At 45.6% G+C, this 13,431-nt stretch overlaps 1 protein-coding gene across 1 annotated transcript in view; it reads right to left on the bottom strand.

Moving 5' to 3' along the window:
• LOC147712429 (mitochondrial glutamate carrier 1-like) overlaps positions 1–13,431 on the bottom strand; it is a 327,075-nt gene that overhangs the window by 223,314 nt on the left and 90,330 nt on the right. Inside the window, exon 5 of the mRNA XM_086923106.1 lies at positions 4,745–4,863. Coding sequence (XP_086779232.1) covers positions 4,745–4,863 — 119 coding nt within the window. The remainder of the gene's footprint in view (positions 1–4,744; positions 4,864–13,431) is intronic.

Here is a 13,431-nt window from a genome sequence, read left to right as displayed (position 1 = left end):
TCTCCTTTACCCGCGCCAGGATACTCTCCAGTAACGGAGCGCGCTATAAAATAATTTATACATACATACATACATACATATACATACTCTCATAAATGCGAGACCTATTGCATTGCAAATGCTTGTTCTAGCTCTTGCAGGTTCCTGTTTTCTACCTGTGTGGCATTTTTTCCACCTTTTCCTTCCTCCTTCTTTCTAATTTGGGTATTTTATTTCTCTCTAGCTTTCGGGAAATATCTGATGTCGAAAAATAATTGCCAGTCCCCAAAAATAAGAGCCAGTGACCCCCACCAGCAGCCACCGACTCAAGGGCCGTCGGGCAGTTTGACAGGTGTATCCACGCCTGGCAATGACCTCAGAAGAGGTGCTGTGTCCAGAAATAACTTTTATTTTTAAAAGTAACTGCTGTTTCCTTGCCTGTCCAGTAAAACAAAGAGGAGCTTAGAGGGAGAATTGATCATAGGTCACCCTCCACTCAGTTATATGAATACAAAACAAGGCAAGATCAAATAGGCATAGGGATTTCTATATATTAATTAATGGTTTACCATCAATAGCAAAAACTTTTTGCACAATACTCCTCTATTTCAATTATTGAGGTAAGAGGTACAACCAAAATATGCCAATTAATAAAAACCTTGCCCAACCCTTGAAGAAAGAAAAGACAGTTGTGAGACAACCAATAACACACACATGTTTCATTGCCGCTTTTATTTCGGGCAATTTCTTCAGGGCATCACAAAATTTTTAGAGCCACTGCATTGGGACACACATTGTATTCACAACCTCAAACGACCACTTGAACTCGTACCAGTCGTGAGGTCCAGACCAATAAATGGTTTCAAGTAGACTCCAGTTGTGAGTCACTCATCATTCCGTAATTTTACGGTAATGGGTGGAACAGACGAGTTGTATCAGCACTCGCGAGTGTAACACTTGTTTTCTTTTAAGAGCTTGATGGCGCCAATGATGAGATCAGGGCAATCCTGGTGAGTACCTGCCAGGTTCCCGTTGGTGGTACGCCCGTGAGGTGCCATCTCGCTCACACACACACTTTTTCCAATTCTTTTCATATTTCTATTTGGACACATTGGTGTGTGTTATTGGTTGTCTCACAACTGTCTTTTGTTTCTTCAAGGGTTGGGCAAGGTTTTTATTAATTGGCATATTTTGGTTGTACCTCCTACCTCAATAATTGAAATAGAGGAGTATTGTGCAAAACGTTTTTGCTATTGATGGTAAACCGTTATTTAATATATAGATATTCCTTGCCTGTCCAGCCGTTTCCAGGCAACAATAAAAATGTCAAGATGAGGCAGGTGTTTCATGTTTTGTTTAAAACTGCACACACAGGCTCCAATTGCAGGTCTGAGACATTTTTAAAAGGTTAATTGGGTGGATGGCACAATTAGTACTGCAGGCCCACTACTAGCATTTGATTTAAGGGCCCGGGTACAAGTAGCACCACTAAAATAGGGTCTTACAAGTAAATTAAATGTGCCAAATAGGTGTAAACCAATGTTACCCTGTTTTAGGGAGAGAGCACGTGCACTTTAGCACTGGTCAGTAGTGGTACGGTGTGCAGAGTCGAAAGCCAGCGCAAACAAATTCATTAAACACAGGAGGTTGGGAGACAAACATTTGTGGAAAACTATGAGAAGGATTTCAGGTCCAACAATAACATACTTCAAAAACCTAACTTTCATTCTTTATGCACTGCTATAGAGTGTGTGTGGCTATCCTGTTAAGACACCACAAGATAAATGTCTTGCAACCGAAAGGACCCAGTTGTCCACACCTGATGCACAGTATGAAGATGATTGATCCATGTGTACTGTAGGTTTGCCCAATTCACTCACTGTCTCACATCCTTTACACTGTATTTGTGTGCTGCTAGGAAATGTCAATTAACATGCTGTTGTAATCCAGCAAGTGTTATGCATCCTCCCTATGGTTCCCCCCTGTTCTACTGCTTGGCCTACATGATGTCATCGGAATGTTGAGAGGGTTGGATTGTAAGAAGGAATCAGTTGGTGTGAGGGGCTGAGCAGTGATGTACCTGCTCCTGGTGGGGTCTCTATAACATATCTCTGAATATGGATCTGATCTCAAGAATAAAGCTATGATCTTGAACTACACCTCCGAACTACGGATCTTTCATTTAACTTTAACACTGGCGACGATTGAATTGGCAGCAACTATGTATTCTGACAAAATCAACAGAGCCATTTCTAAATGCTGATTGATGTAATGCTCGTGAATTTGTGACTGTGGGTTTGAGCACCTTCCACACTCTGGAGGAGTGTACATGGATGTGTGGAAAGGGGCGCATCTGTAATCAACTATCAGCAAGTAAATGCGCAATTTTTGCTGCACTGCTTAGCACCACAGACAGAGAGAGCAGCGCACAGTACGACTAAGTAACTCTGTGTACCTTCGCAGTTTGGCTCTTCGGAGAGAGAGAGCAGCGAAGGGATAACACGTATCCTCAGGAAGAGATGTGCAGTTTTGCTTTACAATTAAGACATATTTGACATTGCCTCTTCGGGAGAAACAGAGATGCTGCCAATTGTGAACTTCGGCGTGCAAGCAAAAGAGCACAACTCGTGTCACGTTTTGTGGGACTGCTCCCTGTTCGTGGTACCCTGCTGTGACATCGAAGGAGTGTTGTTGCGGTACTTTTGTTGGCCTGCGTCTACTTTGCATTTAAACTTTAAAGGTGAACGAAAGCGCAGACTTTATAAATTTAACATCTACGCAAGCATTTGAAAATTCAAAGGGAACACGGGCTACTCACTGTTTCACACGCTTATGTCAGACTGTCTTCTGTGACTTTTTCATTGCTGCTGATTCACGTTTTGCAGCGGCAGCGTGACAAGAGCCACCCGGTGCGACGTGTAATGCATGCCGCCATTTTGAAGTTAACATTGGACCTATGCTTGAGAGTTTGTTTTGCCACCTCGATTTGGAGAGGGTGATGGGACCAATGGAGGGTGTTTTCTCGGCAGGCATACATTTCTTTCTTTATTAGACACTACAAGGATTTCACGTAGCGAAGACACAGGACTCTTGTTTCAATTCATGTGAGAGATCGCTCACCAGAGTTTGAGTCTGTTTATTTACTATGCATTGTATACATGATGTGTTCTGTGGTGATGTGTGAGGTTGTTTCTAGGTGCATTTACAGTTCTTCAACATACTAGGGGATTATAGTTTATTCTGTTTTATGCATTTCGATTCTACGCAGTTGTTTTGGGGTGCTTTCTAGTACTTTACTTGTGCTTTTTAATACCCTACATGTTTTATTGAGTGTATTGGTGTGTGAGTATATGTCTTCACTTTTCTGGTTGCTTTGAGAGTATTTTTCTCACATTTGCTTGCGCAGAATGCGCTGTGGAGAGTTTGTTCCTTGTCCTGCCGCTATCCTTGGTTGTGGGTTGACTCTAGTTTGTCACCCGTAGGCAATGTCTGTAATTACCCTTGTGGTTGTTTGAGAGTATGGTTCTTTCGTTTGGTTGTGGGTTGACTCTGGTCTGTCTCCCCGTTGGCAATGTCTGCCTTTACCCTTGTGGTTGTTTTGAGTGTATCTTTCTCTCGTTTGGTTGTGGGTTGACATAGGTTAGTCGCCCCGTAGGCAATGTCTGCCCTTACCCCTCTGGTTGTTTTGAGAGTATCTTTCTCTCATCTGGTTGTGGTTGACATAGGTTAGTTGCCCCGTAGGCAATGTCTGCCTTACCCCTGTGGTTGTTTTGAGAGTATTGGTCTCTTACCTGGTTGTGGGTTGACATAGATCAGTCACCCTGTAAGCAATGTCTTACTTTTCTGGTTGCATTGAGAGTATGTGTTCTCTCATTGTCGGGTGAGAAAAATCTAGGGGCATATTACGTAGAAATAGCGATATTTATCGCTAAGCAGGGTTAGCGGGAATAATTTTATCGCCACGCTACGACGATTTATATCACTGAGATACCTTGCTATCATCAAGGTTTATCTCAGAAATGATAAAAATCATTCGAAATGCGTGAATATCGCTGGAAATACAGCGATATTCACACATTATCGTGACAATGCTCTTAGCCATGTTATCTACCTCCCATTGGATAACATGGCTAAGAACTGCTCTGGGCAGGTGTTAGCTTTTGGAGATATTCGCGAATATTTCCAAAACTACGCCTTTGTAGGTAATAGGAGATAGCGATTTTAGCAACTGTTTTCAGTCACTAACATCTTGGCATGCCCACTTTGCATGCCATTAGCGATAAATATCGCTGACATGCAAAGCGGGCCCCAAGATGCTCGCTATCTCCTATTAGCTGTCGCTAACTCGTGTTAGCGACAGCTTGGTAATGGGGCGATCAAATTATTGCAGTTTTAGCGGGAAAAAGTCCTGCTAAAGCCTTTGGACCGTGACTTTTGAGCACGTGCACATGAGGTGATTAATTAATTCCGTTTTGTCTCTGCATAAACGGCAGTTTGAGTTTTACTTTCTTCTCTTCCATGTTGGAAGCAGATCTTTTGAGTCATGTCAAAGCAACAACATTTGTTAAAGCAGACCACATGACAGAGTAAATCATAACCCAAACTATCTGAAACTTTTGAAAGTGACCGCTAACTAAAAACCGATTAAAATGCTGATATTCTCCAAAAACACTGAAAACACTGAACAAATGGTCAACCTAAAAATTGTAAAGATCAGTACGAATACAAAAGTAGCATAAAATACAGACAAGGCTCTGCTAGTTACCTAGTCTTCCAGCATCCTGCAGCTGAATTTTTAGCATCTCCATGGGAGTGGTTATAATAACCTGACAGGTTCCTGCACCACATCCTGCCAGCATCTCTTTGGATAGGGTCAACCCCTTACTGAGGAGAAAGAGAGAAGTCAGGCAATTACAAGAAAAGAGCACAACAAATATAAGGACATAAAGTGGAATAGCCAGCAGAGAGCTGGCACTGCTAATGCACAGGTTAGATACCAGTAATGAGGCATCTTCCTCAAAACAAAAGTGCATTGAGGGATTGCCAAATATTTGCAAAGGTGTCCTCTTTTTCCTTCCATTTGCAAATCATCCAGATGATCACAGAGGGAAACGCACGTTGTACTTTCCATTGTGAATTCCTATTGACTAGGACTCTGTTTATACCTGAGTATCTATGGACAAACCTGATTCATGAAAAATGTGAGGCATAAAAGATTTCCAGAATCTTTATAGGCACCTATTTTGTTGATACATGAGCCATGTAGGCAATGAATGCAAGGGAAATTGGGTTATTGTTATAGCCGGAATAAGTTTATTAGTCATAGATTTGAACAAGCAATAGCGAAGGCAATAGGTCTTTTTGACTTTTGGCTTTGTAATGGTTTTTGACAATGCAGTACAACATTGGTAAGTTGCTGTGCAGCATGGCCAAAAGAAATATTAATAAACTGCAAAAGAAACGCATTTGCAGGAAAGATGATGGGTGAGAGCATGACTGGTGCACCAATAAAATGTCAGGTACTTGCCATTTATTTTTATTTCCTAATTTGTGATAGAGCAATCCATTTGAAAAAAAAGAAGGCACAGCGCAAAAGCACCTTTTTTAAGGCAACGAGGCCAGCAGCATTTTGCTGCGTGACCCCTACAAACGCTCCAAAAGAACAAAAAAATAAAATGAAATATGTTGAAAGTTTGTGGGCATGAGGGACTACAGGCATGGAAAGTAACATTAAGTCAGGGTGAGAGAGGAAAAACCAACGTAATGGAGAGCAACATGGGGCAGGGAGAAGCACGCAGTCAAGAAAGCAACACGGAGTGTGCAGGAGGGAGGACATTTGGTTTTGGTGAACACCGTAACACAGAGCTCCGGGAGCAAGTATTTGGTGGGGAAAAGCACCTGAGGAAAAGAGCTGAAAAACACATTCACACTTAAGCAAAAATAACCGCGTCAACCAGACTGGGGGAGGCATCGCCATCGTCCACAAGAACACCATCCGCATCACGACCGACGCCGACGACACCTACACCGCCGCCGAACACCTCCACTTCCAGATTCACACCGACCCAAAGACGACCCTCAGAGGCACCCTCCTCTACAGATTCAGCGAAGACATCACAGACTTCATCAGCCCACACGCCCTCCCCTCCGCCGACTACATCCTCCTAGGGGACCTCAATTTCCACCTGGAGAACAACAAGGACCGCAACACGTCACCCTGCTGGACAACCTCGCCAACCTCGGACTCAAGCAACTGGTCAACACCCCCACCCACTACGCCGGCCACACGCTTGACCCCGTCTTCTCATCCAGCAAGCACATCACCTTCAGCCACTCCACCGGACTTCACTGGACCGACCACAGCTGCGTCAACTTCAGCTTCAGAAAAACCACTACCCACCACCACCCGCAACAGGTTCCCCACACAAGCTGGAGCAAGCTCACCGCCGACCAGCTCACCACCTCCCTCAGCCAGAACCCACCTGCCAGCACACCAGACCCCAACGAAGCAGCCCGCAACTTCACGCAGTGGCTGACCGCCTGTGCCGATGACCTTGCACCACTGAAGTACCGTCCCAGCAAACCCAGAAGCAAGAAGGCCCCCTGGTTCACAGACGAACTCAAGGACTCCAAGAAGACCTGCCGCACCCTCGAGAAAGTCTGGCTCCTCGACTGGACCACTGACAACATGACCGCCCTCAAACACGCGACCCGCAAGCACCACCAGCTCATCCGCACCACCAAAAAGAAATCACTGAAGGATCGACTGGACAACAACACCCACGACAGCAAGGAACTCTTCAGCATTGTCAAGGAGTTCTCCAACTCCAGCACTGGCAACAACGACATCACCCCTTCACAAGATCTCTGCGACTGCCTCGCCTCGCTCTTCCACTGCAAGATTGCCGACATCCACAACAGCTTCGGTGCACCATCCTCGCACCAAACCATCGAACCAACGCACCCCACCGCCACCCTCTGCACCTGGACCGCAGTGACCACCGAAGACACAACCCGCACGATGAACACCATCCACTCCGGATCTCCAACTGACCCCTGCCCCCACCACGTCTTCAACAAGGCTGACTCCACCATCGCACTCCAACTCCAAGACGTCATCAACACCTCCTTCGAGAGGTGGAAGCAGACCGAGGTCAGAGTCCTACTGAAGAAACCAACACCGACCTCAAAAACTTCCGCCCCATCTCGCTCCTCCCTTTTCCTGCCAAAGTCATCGAGAAGATCGCCAACAGACAGCTTGCCGCCTTCCTCGAGACGAATTGATCCCTTGACCCCTCGCAGTCCGGTTTCAGAGCCAACCACAGCACCGAGACCGCCCTCATTGCAGCCACCGACGACATCCGAGCCCTTCTCGACAACTGGGAAACAGCGGCACTCATCCTCCTGGACCTCTCCGCCGCGTTCGACACTGTCTGCCACCGCACCCTAGTCCAACGCCTCAGCAACACCGGCATCTAAGAGAAGGCATTGAAGTGGATCATCTCATTCCTCGCTGGAAGAACACAGAGTCCGCCTCCCCCCATTTCGTTCCGAGGCCATCAAAGTAATCTGCGGCGTCCCGCAAGGATCATCACTCAGCCCCACCCTCTTCAACGTCTACATGAGACCTCTCGCAGCCATCACACGCCAACACAACCTCAACATCATCTCCTACGCCGACGACACCCAGCTGATCCTCTACCTCACCAGAGACCCCGACACCGCCAGAACCAGCCTCCACGAAGGGATGAATGACGTCGCCGAGTGGATGAAGAACAGCCGCTTGAAACTGAACTCAGACAAGACGGAAGTCCTCATCCTTGGACCATCACCCTCCTCCTGGGACGACTCCTGGTGGCCCCCAGCCCTGGGCACCGCCCCCAAGCCGACAGACCACGCACGCAACCTGGGCTTCATCCTGGACTCCTCCCTCTCGATGACCAGACAAGTCAACGCCGTCTCCTCTTCATGCTTTCACACCCTCCGCATGCTCCGCAAGATCTTCCGATGGATCCCGATCGAAACCAGGAAGACGGTCACCCAGGCCCTCGTCACCAGCCGGCTGGACTACGGAAACACCCTCTACGCCGGAACCACAGCCAAGCTACAGAAAAGACTACAACGCATCTAGAACGCCTCCGCCCGACTCATCCTGGACATCCCTCGACGCAGCCACATCTCCGGCCACGTGAGGAACCTGCACTGGCTCCCCATCAACAAGAGGATCACGTTCAGGCTCCTCACCCACGCACACAAGTCTCTCCACAACCTGGGCCCCAAGTACCTCAACAACCGCCTGACCTTCCACACGCCCACCCGCCAGCTACGGTCCGCTAGCCCCGCCCTCGCCGCCGTACCACGCATCCGAAGAGCCACCGCCGGAGGCAGATCCTTCTCCTACCTGGCTGCCAAGACATGGAACTCCCTTCCCATCCACCTTCAGCTGACCCAGGACCTCCTCGCCTTCAGGAGACAACTCAAGACCTGGCTGTTCGAGCAGTAGCGGCCCCCTTCCCCCAAGCGCCTTGAGACCCTTCCGGGTGAGTAGCGCGCTATATAAGTGTTATGATTGATTGATTGATTGATAGTTCCGTAAAAGAGAGCAGTGGAAGGATGAAAGCAAGCCAATCAGAGATATGGTTAAGAGCTTTTGCTTCAGCAGATTGACAGCACAAGATGGTGAAGCTGAATGAGGAAAGTCAGTGAATAAGAGGCAAGCAAATGAGCCTGACAATAAAGCCAGGTGGTCTGTAAACTCCCTTTAAGTTTTTGGTAAGCCAACAACAGGTCTTTTGCAAACTAGCTCAACCTAAACATTTGTAATTTCCCCACATTTGATTGAGCAGAGTTAATTTTGTAGTAAAACCACTTTTGTGAAAATGCTCAAACCTTGGTTAGAACCGCACAGATTGGAGAGAGCAATATAAAGTGGTGGGCAGGGTTTGGGAGGAGAAGTGAACAGGGAAGGCAATTGAGAAAACAAAACAAAACACATGCACTTGTGGAGTGCTTAAGAAACAAGCATTGGCAAAGCTAATAGGTTTTGCCTCTCAATGGTATTACCTGAACTTTTGGCTATGCCAACAGCTTTTTTCTGATGCTGATCTACATCAGCAAAATGAAAATCAACAGGTTTGATTTGGATGGTGGTTGGTAAGTTGCTGACTCGCATCCTTAATTTGAACTCCAACCGCAATATTTCAATGACGGCGGTCGGAGTTCAAACCGGCCGATCAATCCGGCTGGGATCTCAAGGAGCCAGTTGGCTCATTGGAAACCTCACATAATCCCTTTAGGACAGTGTTTCCGCCATCTTATTTATGATATTGGTTTCTGACAGGCTTTCCATGTCGGGCTTCCCAACATGGAAAGCCTGTTGGAAAGTGACTTTGGGGATCCATAACATGCTGCCCTTCTTCCCTGGGCCTACGGTTGTGGGTCTGGGGGGCACATATTGTGTCATCCTATATATCCGTGCACAGGGATTTACACAAACTCCCATTTCCTAATGGGAACTTGTGCTGGGGTCGGTATCGGACTGCCGCACAAGCTCCCATAGAGAGATGGGAGTTTGCAACCGCACCGTGTGTGGTCGCATCGTAATTGTGGTTTCGGGACCGCCAACCACGGTCATTCGTTTCTGCAATCGCTGAGATGTTGGTTGAAGGCAACTCCGACCAACATCATATTGAGGCCCAATGTGAGTTTGCTGATGCCGAACAGCATTCATAAAATACAATAAGCAGTGGCAAAATAAAAAGGTTTTTGTTTAATATGTTGACACATGACTCAATAGAGCATTAGCGAGAGACATTTAAAAGGGGCCCGGAAGTACCATGTATTTGCAGTTCAATGCAAGTACTGATGTGCAGGTGGAAGGATTCGCCCAGTCAATGTCAGTAGGTGAGAGGTGAATCACCCACCGGGCTAACCAGAGACATGGCTCACAAAGTCTCTAGCAGCTAGTGCACCCACAGCATTGATTTCAAAACCCAAACCTATGTATGTGAATACACACACGTGTTCAAGCATCCACACGTATGCCTCATGACATTGTGGTGGCTCTAGCATAAGGATGTATACACATACATGTGCCACTAGACACGTGCATAATCAAGAAGCAGCTGCAATTTGGTTTTTAATGTACTGCTCAAAGAAAGAAGCAGCTCAGCAGTTAAATGCCACTTCTGGTAACAGTAATTCTTATATTACAACTAATACAATGAGTTAAAAGTTCCTAGGGGACACTTTACCCACTTTTTCAGTTGTTCCTGTTTGCCTTGTTGCAAAGAGCCCAAAATGTCATGAGCCAGGGCATTTTCAAGTTCGCCAATGTTCTCAGCCACTCTAAACGTGCTCTGAGGGTTGGGGTGTATGTGTGGGAGTGTTAGGTTAAACACCAGTATCCTTCCACATCTAACACTAAAATCTGATTTGAAGCAAGCAATGTACCCACAACAAACTCAGAGACATAATTCTGGTAGGCAAAAAGCATGATCTTTCACCAACCAGGTAGAGGATAAAAACAAAATTGTCCAAGCATCCTCTTCTCTCCTTTTCAAGTGCACGGCAAGTGTTACATATGGCTCAAAAGACCTATCAAGCAGGATTTGACACTTTGTTGTCCGAGAATGCCCACAGCCTTCACTATGCATATTCTATGGAGTTAAGAGGAGTCACCTCTGCCCATTCAGGTCAGCCTATTATTTGCTCATGGGAGACATTTTACACCTCTTTTACACCTATTCTGGGGCTTGAACAGATACTTATTCTAATTAGTCTTCTAACAGTTTAGGTAGGTAAAGGGTAACCTTGTAAAAGTTACTTTTCCTTAATAATTATATAAAATCTGACTTCACCATTGAATTCGATTGTCAGTAACAATTAAAAATAGTGGTTCAATTATTTTCCTATCTGGACTATTCCTGAGATACAGCTAGTATTTTAATTCGTATTTTAGTTATCTACATAGGACAGCTTGGCCTGCCACAGAGAAAATAGCATTTATCACCTTGTCGCTGCAGGGACATTCTAAATGTAATGTTCTACATGTCCCACTTCTAAATACCATACACCCTACCTTGTGTGCTATAAGTTTTACACATATTAAGGTGATTCATTAATATTTAAAAGAGAGCTTTTTATCTGTCAAAAAGATTTATTTCAATAGGTCACGCTGCACGTGTGGCACTGCTGTAATGGGTTGTATGACGATCCATCGGCCGCAACGTCCTCGCGGGTGTTCGCATCGCGGCCAATACATTGCAAATGCGATTACACCGGCCATTTCGGCATCGCACGTCGTTGCGACGCAAATATGGCCACAGACTAGGATCGCATGTCACATCGGCGACATGACATTGCACGACATGACAACGTGATGTTTCACACAGCCAAGGGGTTGGTGGGGGGGTGGGGGGTATATATTGGATATATTGTGTTGCACACCGTGTCTGCACCCATTTGTGCCTGAGTCGTTACCCTGTGGACAGCCTTTGAAATCGGTAAGTGTCCAGTACGCTGGTGTTTTATTTTGTGAGACTTCGTTTTTAGTGCCCTTTGCACTATGTTCCCCTCATACCATACCTGCGCATAAATAATATTTCCCAAAAAGCATCTATGTGGGAAGCTGATCAGAAGCGATCATTTGAGAGTGCCCTTCTGTTTCCTCGTTTTTCGTGCCCTTCTGCCCTATCACCGTAACAAAGTATTTTGAAATCCTTGTAGGGGTCTTAAAGGTGATCCTTTGTGGTACACTGCGGAAGTGAACACTTAAAGGAATAACAGGCAGATAGCCAGCATCGTATGCATTAAAGTGTATTGCACATATGTGATCTAAAAAGTGAATTAGCAAATGAAAAATTCAAAGCCATCTAAAAGTGCATTAATGGTCAGTATTGAGTTATTGTAGAAATGCTTTTCATTCTAAAACTAAGAAACCTTCGTAGGAATGTTTACATCACAAAACGCCTAGCAGTAAGGCAGCCAATAACAATAGTCGATGGCCTCGGTAGACCATCTGGACCGCAGCCAGAGGAGTCAGAACAGCACACAGTGGTCACGGCGCCATAACTTGATCAACAGATGCTGGTATTTACCAGATTAATTCTTACGATCAGATCCTTCTGCCCCATGTTTCCCTCGTTTTTCGTGCACTTTTGCCCTATGTTTCCCTCGTTTTTCGTGCACCTCAGCCCTATGTTTCCCTTTGCAAATGTACAAGATGTAAAGTCACAGAAAGAGGATGGGTGTTTTTTTATTTGTTAAAGTGTTATTTTATGCGGTGTTATATAGCATGAACTTTACCCGAGGGTGTCAGAGCGCTTTACATAAGAACCAGCAGCAAAACAGAAGGACTTTGAGTTGGATTACACGCGTCACTTAAAAGATACAAATTGAAAAACATTGCAAATGTACAAGATGTAAAGGCACACAAAGAGGATGGTCCATAATAATGTCCCACATTCTGCAATAATGTGCTTCATGTCACGCATTTAATAAACATTTGCATGTGCAATTCCGCATTAGTAAAATTGTCCGCCCATAATAATGCGCCTCATTTAGTGCCCGTAATAATGTGCCTCATTTAGTGCCCGTAATAATGTGCATCATTTGATGATGCCCAAGAATAAACATTTGCATGTGCAATTCTGATGCCCAAGCCAACATTCCTGCAATAATGTGCCTCATTTAGTAAAACTGTCCTATCAAACCTCAAACATCGCATGCGTTGTAGTTGCATGCGATGTTACTGACATCGCACCATCGTTGCATGCGATGTAAACAACAATGCGATGTCTGTTTTGACACCGATGCTGTGGGTGTTTCCCCTATAATGATAAGCCTGAAACCCTGTTTTCTTAATCACACTAGTGGATGGCAAAGTAAGTGCTAGAGTCCACATGTGACATTTAAATAATATTAAGTGCTGGGCGCAAAGATTTGGGGCCAGATGTACGATGCCTAAAATAGCACCTTGCAAATTGCAAGTCTTTTGCGACTCACAATTTGCAAGACTCTATTTTGGATGTACAACAGTGTGTAACACACTGTTAGCGATTCCCAATGGGGTTGCAAATTGAGAGGCTCATGAATATTATTGAGCCTCTTGCAATTTGCGACCCCATTGGGAATGGCAGGCCCTCCCAGGGCCTGCCATTTAAAGGAAAACGGGATGCATTTAAAAAAGAAAAATAAACATTTTCGTTTAATTTTTTAAGGGCAGGCAGGGGTCCCTGGTACAATCTAGAGATAAGTACTGCACCATTTCAACCTAGGGACTCATTACGATGAGACTCGGAAAGCCTCTCACTGCAGGACGGAGGCTTTCCGAGCCGCACCATGGGTTTCACTTTCGAACGCCTCATTACAATACAGTTGGTCGAAAGTGAAACCGGACGATCATTCCAGCTGGATTACGACGGGCTCAAGTAGCCCACTGGCCAGTTGAGC

This window comes from Lissotriton vulgaris, chromosome 5 (genome assembly GCF_964263255.1).
Source record: "Lissotriton vulgaris chromosome 5, aLisVul1.2, whole genome shotgun sequence".
NCBI classification, from domain to species: domain Eukaryota; kingdom Metazoa; phylum Chordata; class Amphibia; order Caudata; family Salamandridae; genus Lissotriton; species Lissotriton vulgaris.
This window is presented reverse-complemented; position numbering and strand designations above follow the sequence as displayed.